Source organism: Gallus gallus, chromosome 5, assembly GCF_016699485.2.
Source record: "Gallus gallus isolate bGalGal1 chromosome 5, bGalGal1.mat.broiler.GRCg7b, whole genome shotgun sequence".
In the NCBI taxonomy this organism is placed as follows: Eukaryota; Metazoa; Chordata; class Aves; order Galliformes; family Phasianidae; genus Gallus; species Gallus gallus.
In genome coordinates, this window is record NC_052536.1 from 53,720,990 (window position 1) to 53,739,079 (window position 18,090).

The following is an 18,090-nucleotide window of genomic DNA, read 5'->3' on the forward strand; positions in this document are numbered from 1 at the left end:
CGGGGCTGGGACCCCCCTGCAGGCACCCAGCCGGAGCCAGGGGATGATGGGCAGCCCACAGCCAGCCAAATCCCCCCCAAAAAACAGGGTTTGTTCTCTGGCTGCCTCGAAAAGCTATTTCCAGATCTTAACTCAACACCTTCCTTAAACCTCAGAGCACCTCCCCAAGTAAACATAACCACCTCCCAGGTTTGGGCCGTGTGCAGGAATGGTATTTAGCGCAGGTCACAGCTTAAAATGCCATCAAAAATATCTGGAAGGGCAGGCAGGGTTGGGCTCTGCCATCAGCGGTGCGGTGAGGACACCTCGGAGTGTCTGCTGAGGTTGGGTGTGCGATGAGCACCAGAACATTTGTGCAATCAGCAGAAACAAACCCCCCAGCTCCGCTCCTCGCTGCTTCTCACCATGTCCTGCACGCTGGGAACCCATTAGAAAGGCAGCGATGGAAATCTTGGGAAGCGAATCGAAGTGAAGAAAAGCCCTCGGTGTAATTTTACAGCGTGTGAAAGACTTAAAGCAAGAAACACAACCAGATGCCACAAGGAAACTACTTCCAATTAGTTCTGCTTTGTGTTATACCTACTGATGAAAAATAAAAACAAATTTATTCTGTCAACAGCTCTATCTATAGCATAATCCTTAAATGAACTCATCCGTCAAACTGGTCTCCTCTGGCAAAACACATTACAATCCCCGTTTCTCAGCTGTGGGAATCAATCATCTGTTTCCCAAACCCATTGGTCAACATCTCGGGAACCCAATATATTTTTATTGCGCTGAACAGGCCAGTTGCAGGGCACCAACTTCACCACACCACCAGTGCACGGCGCGCCCATCTGTGAGCAAACTCCACGATTTCTACTAAATCATCTACTAAAAGTGTACTGCAGCCCCAGGAGTTTCTCGCAGATGTATCAGCTGAGACAGACAAACTGCAGCAGAGGTTTTAGCTGAGGCCACCTCATGAAAGTTTATTACTTAGATGTATTTTAACCATTAGAATAACGGCTATTGTGAATTTCAGTGGGAATCCCTCAAAATAATCTACACTGTTGTTGTCAGCGAAGACATCCAAGGAGACGTGTTAAGGGCAGCTGGGTCTTACTGCCTGTGCTCTGGTTGGATTTTAGGAACAATTTCTTCTCAGGAAGAGTGGTGATGCAGTGGCACATCTGCCCAGGGAGTGGTGGGGTCACCATCCCTGGAGGTGTTCCAGAGCCATGGAGATGTGGCACTGAGGGACGTGGGCAGTGGGCATGGTGGGGTGGGCTGGGGTTGGGCTTGGGGCTCTTGGAGGTCTTTTCCAACCTGAATGATTCTCTGGCACTTGCTGCTCTTGGTGTTAGAAGAGCAGCAATATCCCCCCCACAGCCTTCTGGTTCAAGAGAAACTCCCATCACCCCCCACGGTTTTCATTTACCTGGGATATTTGGGATGTTTTGCTTCCAAGTGTGACATTTTTTGATGTTAGGTTTTACCAATGGCTGAACTCTCCAGAAAGATTTAAGTCACATTTCCTTGAACCCCGGGGTGCACACAGAGCTCTCTCCCCACCAATAGGCAGAAGCTGTTGCTCAACACGATCCGCTCGGGTCAACAAGAGAAGCGCATGGGAAGCACCGCAGGAAGCTGACCAAGTAACAAAGCCTAACAAACAAAAAAGGAGTGTTTTACCCACATTTTTACCAATATCAGAGTTTATTGAGCGGTTGGGCCAGCAGCAGATCGGAGAAAATTCATATATGCCCACAGTGTGGCAACCAACCTCTTCCAGGGTGGAAGACTGAGCATGGCCAAACTCAAGGGAATTGGGTGCCCACTTCAACAGCTATGACATCTGTGCTGTAGGGGCCCACTGATGCACTCAGAGATCAATACATTTCACTGCAGAGACTAAGGATTCATTTTGTCAGTGTCATGCCTCCAGCACCAACATCCTTATGAGGAAGGAAAAGCTGCCAGCAGGGCAGGCTGAAAAACAAAGCAAACAAGGTATGCGTGTGACTGGAGAGCCCATCCATCTCCTCGCCCTCACTGGCTCATCATTCAAAAGCTCACCTGCAAATGAAGCTGAAAGAACCACTATGGCATCACCAAACCCAAGCATGGAAACCCCGAATCAGCCCCACAACTCTGTGTGCGTGCAGTGTTTCACAGCAATGCACTGAACGCACCTTTGCTTTGCTATGTCCAAGGTCTGCTCTGCAATCACAAAAGACGAATTTTTGTTCTTGAAGATGCCATTTAGTCTACTGGCACAAGCTGACAGCCTAAAGCTTCTACGTGGATATCAGGCATTGCTAACTCATACCGTGCCACTAATGGTTATGAGAGCAGATACTTGAGTTAGAGATATTTGTGCCCATTGCACCCTGGGGAGCTGCCCTGACTGCTCATGCCCCTCAGAGTCCCGGGGCTGCTGCTCATCCCCACTATAAATATCCCCCCCAGCCCCTCCTCATCCCCCAGTCCCCAGTGGGGCACCAGCTGCTTCACCCCCAGCAGGACACCAGGCCCCGAGCCCTGGGACATCCCGGCTGGCTCTCCCAGAGGCACCGGCAGATTAGCAGCTCTATTTTTCAAGCTGCCCCTCTAGCTTTCATTCAGTTTGCAGGAATTCCAGGCAACTTGGCAGGGCAAGCAGGTCTATATATAAACCCCAGTGGCCACTTTGTCAAGCAAAGCGTGATGAGCAAATGGCCTCAGTACCTGGAATGCAGCTTTGTGCAAGTGACAGGTCAGCAAAGCAGCTGATATCTTTCCTCGCAGCACAATGGGGATAGCACGGATGCCATCAGCACTATTTTTTTCCTAACCTGCTGTGCACTAAAAAATTTATTCTAGGAACATTAGGGAGCAGGGGGGTAAAAATAGATGTGCAGGTTCAGCAAATGGCTCTCTCTACTCCTTGCACTTTAAACTTTTTTTTTGCAGAGAATGGATGCAGAAAGTCGTGCTGAGCTCTGTGTTCAGCAGCTCCAGGGAAGGACACCGCTGCTCTGTGGGCTCCCAGCAGCCTGGGCATTTCTGTGGATCCGATTCAAACTGGAAAGATGGGTTTCAATGACAAGGAATTTCACTGTGTGAAATATCAAGCTCCGGAATATGAAACTTTGCAGAAGGGGGAGAAATAATCTATGAGGTCTACAGAGTTCCAACCTGAGGCTTTGTACCCCTTGGGGAAAAGTCATTCCTTGGCTTCTGACCCAGCAAAGTGAGCAGTCAGATCAGGAAATGGAGAGACGGACAACGTTTCAGCATGTGGCTTCTAGAGAGCTCTTCCATCAGCGTACCCTAACAGTGGGGGAAACGCCACCTAACGCCCTGCCTCTGGATCAGGCACGAAATGAAAGGACAAAGAACAGAGCCAAACTGAGCAGGAAAGAACAGGGGGCAGCAGGGCCCGAGGTTCTCCTGGCCCTTGGCTCCAGCCCTACAGGATCTGAGCCCCGCAAACCACATCCAAAGATCCCTCCACCATCCCCATGTGTAGAACCATAGAATCACAAAGGTTGGAAAAGACCACTAAGATCATCTAGTCCAAACATCAACCCATCCTCGCCGCGCCCACCAAATGTGAAAATCCCAATATCAAATGCAACTACCTGGGAGGGAGACTCCAGCATGGACCCAGTCTCCAGAAAAGCAGTTCTACAACATGGGCCAATCAGACTCCCATACGCTGTATAAACCTAGTGCGTTTGATTATTACATCATGCCAGAAAACTGAAATGCAAGTCAGATGGTTAAGGCATTAAGGGCTGCACTGCGAAGACTCAACAATGCAAACCTTCCCAAAATGAACTGTCTTGACCTTTGCTGCGCTGACAATAGGAGTGTGACATCATGTGCAAACAAGCCTTAAATCTAAACCAGGTGCAGCGAGCTGCCCGGCGTCCCAGGGCTGCTGTGTGAACCATGAGCATGCCAAGTGGCGATGCTGGAGGCAGGAGGAAGGCCAAGCCGGGACAGGAGCTGCTCAGCAGCACCAACAAGCATGAGCAGCTGCTGCAGGGCAGCACCAAATTCTGCATCACACATGAAAAAAGCAGCTGTGGAGCCATTTGTACCAATTCTAGTTGGGGTGAATTTTATAAATGAGATACAAATTTGCTGATGCTCACTGCACGCAACGAGCACACTTCCGTTCTTACACCTCTGGAATCAAGTCTGCAGCAGAGTAATGAGGTTGGTCCATATAACTGCCCTGTTCAGGACTGCCTCAGACTGAAGGGTTTGGGGGTGTGCACACAGGTCGGCAGCCAGGACAGCTGTCATGGAGCACAGACGGCCTTCCCTTCCATGATGCTGTGGTTCCCAGGCAGTTGCCTCGAGCAGTCGTCCACCTTTCCTTGGCCATGGAGATGCTACAGCCTGAGCTGGGGTAACCGCAACAACTTTGTACTTCTGGAACCGACAGCAGAGCGCAGCGCCGGGTTCGCTTTGCTTTGCACACTATGCACAGGAAGCAAAGATTGCAAATGAGTTATGCAAACACTGTTCTTCATTTTCTGTTTTTCTTGGAACATGCCACAGCTGCTCCATAGAAGTCTGTGGGAGGAAGAACTCAAAACAGGAAATGCATGGCACACAGATCAGACGTTCACGAGGTATTTTTTACATACAGATGACTTTCTTTAAACAACAAAACTTCAATTCCACATTGAGCACAGCTGAGTGATTGCTTCTGAAACACAAACACCAAAAACATCACCACAAACTGTCGAAATTAGGCAGCTCTTTTTCAACAGTGGAAACTGACGGACAGTGGCAGTCATTGGGAAGTAGATGTGTCCCAAGGCTCCATGGAATGCAGAACAACTACAGTGAATGCTTTCAACATCAAAGGCAACGTAAAGGAGTGATTCTGCATTGTTAAATCTAATTAGGAAAAGAGTTCTACAGCAATCAATGTTATTGTAACTCCTGGACTGACCTGAAGCTGAAGCTTTAATGAGAGTGCATTTAGGATGCCCACTACTGAGCTAACGTTAATCTTCATTTCTGTACGGAGGGACAGTTGGAAACAATGCAATTAATCTTCATGTCTTTGCAGGGATGCATTGGTACAACGTCCATCTCCTCCTGCTGTTTATAGGAAGCAAAATAGAGACCCCAGGCTGCTGAATTTGCAGGATTCCAAATTCGGAACCTCCCTCTGGCTCTGTAAGAGCCTTGGAGCCAGCTCAACACACCTGTGTTCAAGGTGAAATGATCACCTGGATCCAGAACAGGCACAGCTCTGCCCTCACGCGTTGTGTGCCTTGCTGGATCTGCATGATGATGCTAACAAAAACTGTCATAGTCTATAGAGATAATCCTAAAAATGAATTTTATGAGATTATTTTTAAAAAGACTGGCCATTTTGGATCAGGCCCACCTATAACCTGCTCTATTGTTGCCCAATGGGCAGATGGTTCCTCCGTGTCTTCTCAGCCTCCATGAACTGCAGCTTTCAGAGCACTGACTTCCACATCCATACCACAACGACTGTTTGTGCACAGTCAGAAATACAGCAATAAGGAACAAGCCTGCATCCTCTCCCATGCAAGCAACACGCTTACAAGCAGGGCAGGACGTAACATCTGCCCTAGCAGCTCACACACAGATCTTGTTGCACCGTCATGTCTCTGTGCTCAGGGGAAGGTGAAAGGAGGGGGCAGAGAGGAGAGGATGGTCTAACAGAGGTTCAGTTTACACTGCACAGGGACATGAGAGAATTTTAAACAAGCTGCAGTGAAAATCAGTATTAAGATGCTTAGAAACAAGGGAATAAACAATGAGCATCGAGCACAATACACACACAGGCTGTAAGCGCTCTGCATGCAGTGCTCCCTTCTGCAGTGCTATTTGTAAGAGACACCTCCATCCCAGCTCACCGCAGTGCATCTGAAACCTGAGCAGCCTTTACATGGGCACGGAATGGAAACAGGAGAACGAGAGAAAACAAATCAAAGCCTACCGACTCGTTTTCATCTCTTACATTGTTCTCCTTGTGCAGCTGGGGAAAGGCAACCTTTCCAAGCGAGGTCAGAAATGCTGAGGGATCCTTCTAGCTGAGGCTTCAGGAAATAAAACGGTACACAAATAATAAAGCAGAACCATTGAAATTCACCGATCTGGAAATATAACCAAAAAAAATCTATACACAAGTTTATAGAAAAATATATTTAGAAGCATGTGAGTGTGAGAGTGGAGCTCAACAGAACTCATGCTTGTGTACAGATGTTGTGAAACCCTTACACGGCCATAATGCACAAACAGTCTGGGGAAGAATGAGACCAAAAATAGTGCCCTTACTCTGTTTTTGAATTGTGGAAAATGCATGCACCTTTTCCTTAATTTAACAGCAAAAGTTCTCTCCTTCTGCCCCTCTCCTCATGTTTTAAGTTACATATCATAAGACCATGTTAAAAGTAGCAGCATTTCTAACTCTTTTGCAAATGGAAGATAACAGTGTTCTGCAAACCAATGTGCTTCCATCCCTTCTGCGCCACAGCCAAAATGTAATAATAGAGCTCCAGCAGAGGTGCGAATTGCTTCCCTTCATCCTCACGGAACATTAACTTCACACACTGGTATTCATCAGCCCAATGCTACCTACCAGGGCAGTCAGTTAACAGCCCGGCTCATGTACCCAGGGCTTAAAAACAATAATGCAGTGATTTCCATAGCATTACAGGAATCAGTCGTAAAACCGACACCTTATTTCAAGCATTTTCTCAGCCCCATCTTTTAACATGATGCACACAAACCCAACCGTGCAGGCATTGAGGATTGCAGTGCAGGGCAGACTCGTTTTTTTTTCTCTGGGAGAAACAAAGAGCCAAAGCTCAGCAGAACCTTGCCAACTTTCTGCACCTTCACAGATGATGTAAATCTTCCATATTAAGTCCTGCTGTTCAGAGTTTAAAATAAAGTGCCTGCAGTGATGTCTTACAACTACTATTCAATAGTAAGCTGCAAGACCGTGATATATGAGAAATGGTTTTCATAAAACCTCACAATTCTAAGAAATATTCCTCCTAATTTCTAGTCTTACAAAATATATCTACAGTTCACTGACGTGAATGTGAGGTCTCCTATTTTCCTAAGTTTTGGTTCAGTTAGAAAATCATTTCCTGATCTGCAGCTATCGTTGATTTCTCAAGGTACACTTCATATAAAATAGATATTCAGGTTTTTGCACTGCTGCCAGAGATGCTCTGCCTGGCAGAATCCCCACAGCCAACAAAGCCTGGGAGCACACAGCCATCAGAGGGCAGCCACAGGCAGGAGGGGCTACACCTGGTTATCAAGAATTGAAAAGGAAGGGTGAACTGCAAGGACAAAGGGAAGATGGACAGCCCCAGTCCCTGATACTCACATAGTGCTGAGAAACTGACCAACCCCTTGATCACAGGAGGCTGGAGAGCACTCAAGTTAGAGGCATCCCGAGTGCACAAAGATGGAGAGTGAGGTTTGTGAGAAAAACACTGATCTAATGGCTGCTGCGGCTTTAAAAAGGCAGTCCAACTCCACCCTCCTTCCCTTTCCTGTCCCCAGGAGAGCTCACTTCATTCAGTTTTTGGCAGAAAACTCATCACCTTTCAGGTTTTCTGCTAGTGAAACACGCTGAGCAGGAGCCACCACCATGCCAGTGCCATAGGAAGAAGTTGTGAGCTTCTAGCCAGGAGTGGACATGCTGTTTCTGGCCGTGACCTCACCTTGTGTCATGAAACCCCAGGTAGAAGCTTTGTGATAAGAACAACTGCAATCTTTTTCAGAATATAGCATACTGATTTCTAAAGAATGGGGATCCTAACAGAACTCCTGAGTTAGTTCCTATGCCTCACCCCTCGAGTCTATTTCTGTGTTAAACTCCTAAGCAGAAGAACATTCCTCAGGCAAAAGGATTCCTGAAGCAGTACCAACTGCACACCAACACCACCTGGGTGCCTGCAGGCCATCTATCAAAAGGGAAAAACATCTTACGGATCCCAAGAGTTGAGTGATCTGCTGGCACTGAAGCCGGAGAAGGCATAGCTCGCCAGCTCAGGAACAGAGATGGTGGTTCCAACTCTGCTATTTTCTGTTCCTCCCTATTACACAGGGAAGGATCAAGCGCATTCTCTCTGGGTTATGTTGAATTTGGCACATCCTTTTCTGGAGAGCGCCGTCGCCCAGTGCTCCCTGCGGCCACTGGCACAGGCAGCCACGCTTTCCCAAGGCAGTCGGCTTACAAGTGAAGTCCTTCCAAGCTGAAATCAATTTTCAGGTTGCTCTACAGCCACCAGCAGTGAGGAGCTGAGTTACCATCTATCATGACAACATTAACAAAAATAAAAAAATCAATACTTAAAAGACCGAATGCTGCCTCTCCTGCATCACTGGAAAATATGACTGTTTATGCAGAAGTGCTTTTGGGAACAGCACAGCTATGACTTTGCTGTAGCTTTATTTCTCATTTTTAGTTTCTGGCCCCAGTTTTGCACAGGAGCTTAAAAAAGACAGACCCGCTGCTAAGAGGTTAGAAATGTCAGTTTCTAGGGCGTCTTTCCTATCTCAAGTGAGAAAACTTATGTCAACATATTAACAGAACTGTTTCAACAGGATTTTCTAGCTAGAGTCAACTAATTTACTGTTCACCTTATGGACAGAGACATTGCCCTAAATGTCATACACTAGCTTCTTTCCTATTACACAGATGAATTAATTTACTGTTTCATTTGTATCTTATTCCAATTCTCAGATGTAAATGTGCTAAGCTAAATTAAAAGAAAGACTGCATCTGGAAATAATGAAGAACTTTCCCACTCTCTAAATCTTGCTGTTTGAGTCTGAGGTTTGATTTCTGAACTTTACATGAGGCATTTCTCCGGAGGCTTAACTTCTTCAGGGTCTCTAAAGAGATTAGGCTATTCTAAAGACATCAGATTCCATCTGATGGTAACAAATTTAAGGAAGCCTGATATTAGCATTAGAATTATTAGAATATTAGAAGCATGATATTAGTAGAATGAAAGCAGTGGCTGATATGAGGAACTTTTGTGGTTGGGCACCCCATACCATATGTAACAAAGCCCAGCTGGTGTTGAAAACTGCATTCACGATTCATTTAGACAGAAAAAACTTACAATTACAAAAGGGTGTGTGAATGTTTAGAGATCTGGGGTAAAATTAAGGTTCCATAAACATAAAATTTCCTTTGCATTCAGGACAGCAGAATGCCACCTTTCAAGTCCAAACACACAGCAGTACATAAAACACAGATATGTTCTATTTCAAATAGGAAACGCTGGTAGAAATGGGAGTGAGAGAGAAAAGTCTCCCACTGGCAGGAATACTGAGGTAATTTGAATAATACTCAAAAGCAGCCATCAACTGAAAGTGGTCTATTATTAACTACAACACAGAATCACTAATGCTGCAAGAACCTATTATTCTGGATGGGCAAAAGCTCCTAATTTAAAAATTACTTCAATATGATTCAAGTACACAGGAGGTATAAAACAAGAATACAGTTATCATGATGTGCCCATTAAACTGGGCTAAGGTGGTTGGCCTCTCAATCTGTATTAGAATGAATTAGGGTAAACATTTGGAATCAGTCAGTTCTTAATACCAACTGGCTGAGCTTTTGGAAATTATAGAAGCAACAGCAGTCTCTTACTGTTAGGATAATATGTGATATGCACATCACAACTGATCTAAAATCCATCTCATCTGCATTTGTTCACCACGTGCACCAAACCATCTTTGCGTAGCGGGAATTATCAAGAGATCTTTTTACCTGCCACAAAAGCATCATTAAGAATTAGTATTTTAGACTCAAGAGTAATGAAGCAACATCACCAGCAGGCTGAAAAAGTGTTATTTGTTCTGAAGATGGTTGTTGTCAGTGCTTTCTGTAGGCTGTCCATGTCTCTGGGTCTTGCCGTCCTCCTGAAGCCCAGTTTGGACAGTAACCACACGGCGTTACTGATTAATCCAATTGAGGATTATTAGAACTAAACTGAGCAGACCAACACAAATGCCAAAAATAACCAATGCACATGCCTGTGGAGAAAGAAGGAAAAAATCTGTATTACTGAAGATAAAAAAAAAAGTCTGGAAGAACAGGTTTAAACAGTGCGTTTTAAAATAAATCTTTCATGCTGTAAATTATTTAGTCTTCAAACACAAGGTGATTAGAATGAAATGAAACTAAGTCTGTCTGGGATAGTTTCACTGGGCAGTCTCGCAATGGTTTGGTTCACTTGCAGTGCTCACCTGAGAAGTGTACAGATCTGCTCAAATAAACACAACTGCGAATGAGTGAAGAAAATGAATCTGTATTTTACTGAATATGGTTGAAAGAGCATCACCACTGGATTTTCTTTCAGGGTCCCTATTTCATCAACATGAGAGCAGTCCTATGAGTCATAGCAATGGCAGATGGTCGCAGCAAAAGCGCTCTGTCACCATTTTTAGGACGAGAGGCAATACTCTTCAGCTGTACCAGGGAAGGTTCAGGTTGGATATTAGGAAAAATTCCTTCTCAGAGTGGTGATGCAGTGGCACAGCTGCTCAGTGGTGGGGTCACTGTCCTGGAGGTGTTCCAGAACTATGGAGATGTGGCACTGAGGGACAGCGTGCGTGGTGGGGGTGGGCTGGGGTTTGACTTGGGCATCTTAATGGTCTTTTCCAACCTGAATGATGCCATGATTTGAGACACTGACATGGGCTGAGCAGTGGCTACGAAGCAGACAAGTACAGTTGCAGTGCAAAAAGCAGGCTGCTACTCAAATTCCAATTAGAACTCAACCTATTGTGCCAAAAGAGAAACCATAAACGAAAAAAAAAAAAAAACCATGTTTTTGAGAAGGCTTAAATAGAAAACAAGCATAAACACTGTTTCACTTAAACACAGCTTGGCTTTGTCCCAGCTGCCCAAACAACATCAGAGTAATGCGTAAAAACCACGGAGAAACTGGATTAAAAATTGACATCTGAAAACTATAGAGAAAAGCATGTATTCAGATCAACAGTCCAGAATACAGACACTCTGCTAGTCAGAGAGGTCTTGTAAAAAAGGAGTTTCAGACACAGCAGAGCTGATGTGAACAATAAAAGAAAATGCTCACAGATTCTGTGAACTGCATTGAAAACTGGAACTTTGCCCATTAGATTACGTTCTCTCCAGTGCATTAAAATGTGTCTAAAATGAGTCTCTTTAAATACAATTAGCACATGCACAGAAAAAGCATACCCCAAGTTTGTGTGGTGACAGGAAGTCCTCTCTGCTAAGTTTAAGATAAAACAGTCCAGGATACACAAAAAGCAAACACGTCGATGTGGTTGAACCTATAAAAACCAGAAAGTAAGACTTGACTTAGAGCACAATTGAAACATACCAGCTCAGTGTAATTCTGAACTTCTCAAAGAAAAAAATAATAAAAACCCACAACAACTTACCAACTACTCCGAATACATTTTTAATGTCTGGCACATACATTGCAAACAGAACAATGATTGCATTCAGCACTAAAGTGACAAGAATATGGCAAATCCAAGACACAGGAAGGTGAGAGAAGAACACCAGGAATACGGCTTTCCTCGCCTACATAAAATGAAAAGAAACACTGCATGAGTAAATGAACACACGTGCTTCTTTTTTAAATCTTCTTTCAATTTCACAAATGAGTATAAAGAATTTTATCATACCAGATACAAAAGAACATTTTAACTCGAAACACAAAAATCATTTAATAATAATTAAATTACATTTTTTTTCTCTCTGTAGCATGGAATTAACTTCAGTATTGAAGCAGTATTTATCACGTGGCTATTTGTTCCTAAGAAAATCTCCTGCTGGGACAAGTAAAGGTTTGGGGGCTAATACTGCGCTGCCAACTGGTATGTAATCCATAGGGTACTTACCTAGATGTAGTTTTGACAATTGTTTTTGGTTTATTTTTCATAACTGAATGAATTCTCTCAAATCTACCATGGTATTGATAAGCTAAAGCAGTATTCTTGTGGTGAAATAAGCCAATATGTGTTTTCAATTTACAGTGAAATTGAGTTTTCAAGTATAAGTGTGTTTGTGTGCGTGTGTGTGCATGCAGAAAGGAAAACCTAAGTCAGCAAAACTTAATTTAGGAGAAAAAAAAAAATCAAACTAAATAAACTTTAGAAGTTCTGACTTCTCTAAATTAAAAACAATGCTGTGGGCTAGTTTTAATCTGCAATCTGTCTCTAGAGCACAAATTAGCTTAGCAGTTCGTTGTTATTTTGGACCTCTCGTGGAACATATGCAAATATGTGGTCTTTGATCAATCACTTGACAAGTGAATAAGATACACAAGACTAGATGTGTCTCAGATATTACAGCCTGCAAAGCATTAGTGTTAGCATTGCTTATGCCAGAGAGGAGTACTTACTGGGAAGTGGATGAGAGGGACTGTCAGAAGCACGGAGAACAGTATGGCCAGTTTAACAGTCATGATGACAGTATCATGTGGCAGGTACCTGCTGTAACCTCGCAGCAATTCAGAGTCCACTTTGTCTGAAAAGCAGAAAAATGAATTGCTTTCTTCATCACTTGAGAACTAACGTGAAGTAATTAGCAACGCGTATGAAGCTTACATTAAAATGGACAAGTCTGCAATGCACAGTGGAGGGGACTGTATATAAGCACTACTGATAAACCAGCTCAAACTGATTTGTAACCTAGAGAAAACAGGAAAATAAACCATGCAAGAGGCAACATCCTGTAAAGCCTCTGCTGAACCAAAAGCCATCTAAGAGAAGATGGAGGAAACATGGAAAAGGAAGGCTTAAAAAGAAAGCTATTCCAAGCTTGCAGATACAGGTTCTGAAACTTTCAATCCACTCACTAGTAAGGTAATTTTTAATCTTACCTGAATTTCACCACGTTAGCTAGACTTAAAATAAAAGACAAGTTTTAGTGGCCTGAAGGGATAAGCAAACAGCAGAGGTAAAACCTAGAAAACTGCTGAAAATATCTCAAAGAACTGAAGAAAACACACAGATGTCAGTATCCACAAACCTTAAACATTTCCTCTAGGAGTATTTTAAACAGATGACAAAAAGCACTATTCACAAATTAAAATGCAGGTTTAATTAAAGTCAGGACGACCAGATTGACTGAGCCTTGACAAAGGCTCTGAAACTTAAGCAGAGGCTTCACTAATGAACAAAGAAAATGCATCTGGGCTGCTTAAACTTTCCATCACAACTCTTCAGCAATGCTGTAAGCAGCACTACTACTCCACTGACAGCAAGTCAGAGTCCTGGAAGCGGTCTGTCTGCTTCTCCCACTCAGTGTGCTTTGTTGAACTTCAGAACAGACCAAATTTCCACCCAAGCCCAGGCGCTGCATCGAGTTTCAAATTCACAGAAAAAAGTACAAAACTTCTGAGCCACTGAACGATGAAATATGGCTCATTTTAAAGAAAGAACTCCTTCTTTGTTTTCAATTTAAAATAAAATGTTTCACATTTTCCTGGACTGGTATTTTAGGAACAGAAAACAGATTCTTCCTATTTAAAGAAGTAAGTTAATTAAACAAGACAACCAAGAAGTTAAAAAAGGAGCAGAAGCTTGCAAGGGAAAAACATAATCTCTTGCAGACATTCACTGTTGGTTTTGGTGTTTCAGGCTCTTGAGTCTAAGAATTACTAAAAGAAATCATGCTTGCAGAAAACCAGGAATATTCACAGTGAAACAGACTAGAAGACTGCGGTCAAAGGGCCTTGCCTGAAAGAAATGATAGCAGTGAAGGTAATGGGATCTAGGTTCGTTTCTACAACTTGTAGTATTTTTGCTGAGATGTGACCTGGAGACAGATGGTTATCCCACAATGACTGCTGAAACTCTCAGAGTGACACTTCAAGTTTTAATTCCCTACAAAGTCACACACACATTATATATATATACATATATACATATGCTACTAGGGGCTTCAAGACCCCCCCACTTAATTTTTCAAAGGATTCTGTGTCAAGGGAACATTTTCAGAAGTTATGGTCAGACATACAGTAATGGGTCACATCCATATCTTGTGTGCAGAGCATTTTGAGCATAAACCCTGCAAAGTTCACCTACATTAAATGTTGAGAAATCAGTGGGACTTCAACACTTTGCAAGATTCTTCATGGGACTAAGATTTATGAGGATCCAAGTGTATTAATGCATAAGCAAGCCTGAAGTACTAAAGACAATGCATACATCATTTACTGTTAGACTGCATTCTAGAGAATACTTGAAAAATATACTCACCATAAAATGTCAGATACCCAAACAAAGCAGACATAAAGTAAATTATGAAACTCAGGCCAATTCCTGTGACAGCTACATTCTGCATTCTACTTTTGGATGGACTAAAGAGTAAAGAAAAAAAAAAGAAGTGTTATTTAAGCTATATTGTGGACCATTCAGCACAACGGAAGCTACATGATCAGAAAACATAGCAGCCTGTCTTTTATGAGAAAGCAACCTTGTAATTTAGGGCCACAGAGTATTTGCTGAAGATTGTGCTCTCGGTAACATGGGTCTTTTTAAAGTATTTTTTATATCCTAGTGAAGATTCAGTTGTCACAGACATCTAGCACCGTCCCCAGCTGGAAGGGAATTCTGCCATGCCTGCCAGTGAGATTTATTTGTACCTTTATTTGATTTTTAATAAAATAAAAATAGCAATTTATACAGGACCTGGGCCAAAAAAACCTGAATCTGGTGATTCAGTTTCAGTTACAGAAAAAAACCCAAAACAACTAACTACTAAGCATCTTAATAAATAACCTTTTTTCCCCAGATGGCCAGGAAAACATACTGGTATTGGTGATAGAACCCCATTTGCTATTTTTCTCCCCTCTTAAAGAAGATAAGCCAGTGCAGACTAGAACTGTGCATTTCCCAAAAACATAAAGGTGTTTGAGCCTGCAGTGTCTGATGGCATTAACTTGAAAATAATACTCAAGATTAATTTAGGAAAAGAGAACAGAACGCTCCCATTATATTTGAATATTGCATGTGTTCTCATACATTACCTTTGGAGCTCACAGTAAATCGGTAAGACTGAGGTATGGCAGAGAAAAGAGAAGGCCATGGTTGGTATTGCATAAGCGCTCTAGAATAGAAGATAAACACCTTATAAGTTGTTTGTTATTACAGATGGGTGGATGAATTCTCTGAATCGTTATGTAGAACTGGATCTCCTGAACTAGCATCTCTTCTGGCATTTCATGATCAGGAGTGGTCACTGGACAGCATGTCAATACGCTAACAACTGAGAAGTAATTAAGTAAAAAGAGTAGGAATTTCCCCAAGGGTGGTGTATCATCCATGAAATTCTCTAAGTTTTCTTGGCTACCTGTCAAATTATTGACTCCCTTACCCTGACTTCCCTATTTCCTCGTTCCTTCTTCGTAAATACTTGGATACAGCTTCCAGGAAACATAATGTGCTTCCTCATCTGAAGTTTTATGACAGTTAGATAACTAGGATTGTATCAAACACAATTAGTGGTATATTATTTCAAAAACTTATATTAGAAGAGATGAATCATCTAGTATAGCCTGCTTCGATTGCCAAGTGGAATAAGCTAAACTACAACAAGGCCCATGCTGGTAAAAGTATACCACTTTCAACTGATGAAATTGAAAAAGGCAAAATGTAACATAGATGAGTTCCAAAATTCTACAAAGCACAAAGGCCAGAAAAAAAGCTGGATCCTCATGGTGCTTGTTTCTGGCCAAAGCAAAATTTCTTCTTTGATGTGCCTTTAACATTTGTCTGATGTTTGTTTGGGTGTTTTTTTTTGGGGGGTGGAATGTTGGATTTTGTTCTTTCAGACAAATGCTACCAACCATGGCCCACTTGAATTCCAATATGCTACAGACCTATCTCAAACTTATTCCTCTTCTTTCCCATTCTCTTCACCCCAAAGTAACCAGAGCTCTACACGATAGCTCTTCTCCTGCAAGCCTTGGTGGGTGATGACATGATTTAAAAGCCATGTTAATTAACAAATACCAGAGCTGGCATCCAGTGAAACGCATAGGATTGCGTTAGGCCTGAAGAATTAGCTCCAGGTAAGAAAAAATGAAATTTATATCCAGGCAGTTTCAGGAAACCTGTTCTTCAAGGATCTAAACGCATGCATACAGTCCAGCAGCACTGCATTCCAGCTGGGGGCACAGATAGTGCCCAGATCAGACTGCATCCTCAGGCTGAGCACCACTGCATCTGTTACACTTCACACTCTGGTCACATTTTCAAAATGTTTTCATAAAATGCTAACTTGGACACCCAGCCTCCATATAAAAGAGCGAGACTGGAAAACACTTGGCAGTAGGTATAGGAAATATTTCCACAGCCTGTAACTAGTTTTACAGATGTTTAGCTTGCCCTGGATTGAGTTTAAACCCCAATTTTTTAACACCTCCCGCCTTTAGTTAGCTTATTGTTAATAGAGATTACCTCTTTTGAAAGATGAAAGAGCTTTGCTTTACAATCCGCAGTAGAATTTGAAACCTGTAAGACATGTATGGCAAAGAAAAAAAAAAAAACAAGACATAAGGAAAGAATGAGCCCAAGCCACAGACATGAAAGATTTTGGTTTCTTGATAGTAATATTGTGATAGCGAAGTAAAGAAGGAATTTAAATAACAAGTGATTCTGAAAGTGTTAATGTAAAAAAAGCACTACAGTTATTAATAAAATTTTCGAAGAACTTCCAAACAGCATGCACTTTACCTGTAAGGTCTCTATTGCACTGCCCAGAGGTAGAGGACAAGGGATGGACCATTTTTTTATCATAATCTGCAAAGACAGCGTGAATTATATCCCCAAAATCAAGTTACATTTAGGTATACATAACTGAAGTATCAGACAGTTGGTACACAAAGCAAGAAGTGAAACCCACTGTAAATTAACTAACTTGACTGGTAGGCAGATAGGCTACAGAAAGGGGAGCTTGATAGCAAAGCTTGTCAGTGCCATTCCACGCAGCTGCTGGCTAAGCACAGCTGGCAGCCTTATGGCTTGCCTGTCTGGAGGTGCTGTACTGAAACGAGCTATGACATTAACTGAAATACAACCGGTGCTCCACGTTCACTCTCTCTGTGCTCCATGCTAACCACCTCCCATACAGAATAGCTGCTGTGTTAGCTGTCCCAGGCTCTTTCCCTAAGCAGACAAGCCCTTAACAGATATAGAGCAGAGCCTGGGGCTAATCTTAAAAGGCAGAAACATATGGTGTGGACTAGAAAGCAAAGGAAAAACAATAAATGCAATTATTGTCCCGGAATGTCATTGGGGCTTTAGCTACACCCTGCTGCTTTAGGGACTGCCAAGTAACAGGGCTGAAAATCAAAGGGAAATTAAAGTAAGAAATGTTACCTCCTCTTTTAGGAGTCTCGTTTAAAATGATAGTTGCATTGCTCTTCTCACCCTAATTAATTTCCTATTGTAGCTGCCTGGCTCTAGAGATTATAATTCTTTTGAAGCCTAGAGCAAATAATTAAAAACTTAATTAAAGACTCAGATTCATGAGAAGAATAACATGGGAGAGGGCATTTCTTCTGGCTCAAGGAATCCCCTTTTTGCTCGCAGCCAAGTGGTGTTTCCCAGAGAAGGAGGATTTGACGCTCCTTTGTGTCACAAAGGCCAAGAGAAGAAAGCAAAGTCTGCCTGTGTGGGGCAAGGAAACAGCAGGTACCCACCATGCTGCTTCTGCTGTGGCAGTACCTCCTTGGAGGTGTTCAAGAACTATGGAGATGTTGCACTGATGGACGTGGTCAGTGGGCATGGTGGGGGTGGGCTGGGGTTGAGCATCTTGGAGGTCTTTTCTAACCTGAATGATTCTATGAGAAGGAAAAGAGTTTTTCCAAGGAGATCTCTGTGTACTTGCAAGGTACCCAGAGAGGGGAAATAAAGGAGAGGCCTGGAAGGCTCCAAAGTAAAAGGATTTGTGAGAGCTCTGGCTAAGATTTGAACAGGCTTCCTAAGCAGTGAGAAGGTGCACAAGCTAAAAGGCAAGCTTTAGGGAAAGTGAGCTGTGCTTGGCAATGGGTGGGCACAGGGCTTTCTGCTAAGGGGCAA

At 43.0% G+C, this 18,090-nt stretch overlaps 1 protein-coding gene across 3 annotated transcripts in view; it reads right to left on the reverse strand.

The window, feature by feature from the left end:
- Positions 1–1,679: 1,679 nt before the first annotated feature.
- The window catches only part of SLC38A6 (solute carrier family 38 member 6), a 39,400-nt gene continuing 22,989 nt past the window's right edge, over positions 1,680–18,090 (reverse strand). Inside the window, exons 9-18 of one of the 3 annotated variants that reach the window (XR_005860340.2) lie at positions 16,744–16,809; positions 16,468–16,521; positions 15,036–15,115; positions 14,266–14,366; positions 12,405–12,529; positions 11,437–11,581; positions 11,231–11,325; positions 9,773–10,038; positions 5,984–6,062; positions 1,680–4,687 (exon numbers count right to left, since the gene is read on the reverse strand). Coding sequence is in view for 1 of the 3 variants with exons in the window: in XM_421418.6 (XP_421418.1) it covers positions 9,958–10,038; positions 11,231–11,325; positions 11,437–11,581; positions 12,405–12,529; positions 14,266–14,366; positions 15,036–15,115; positions 16,468–16,521; positions 16,744–16,809 (747 nt within the window). In the remaining 2 variants the exon portion in view is untranslated. Of the gene's footprint in view, positions 10,039–11,230; positions 11,326–11,436; positions 11,582–12,404; positions 12,530–14,265; positions 14,367–15,035; positions 15,116–16,467; positions 16,522–16,743; positions 16,810–18,090 lie in introns of all 3 variants that reach the window. The other 2 variants (XR_005860341.2, XM_421418.6) reach the window with 2 other exon arrangements.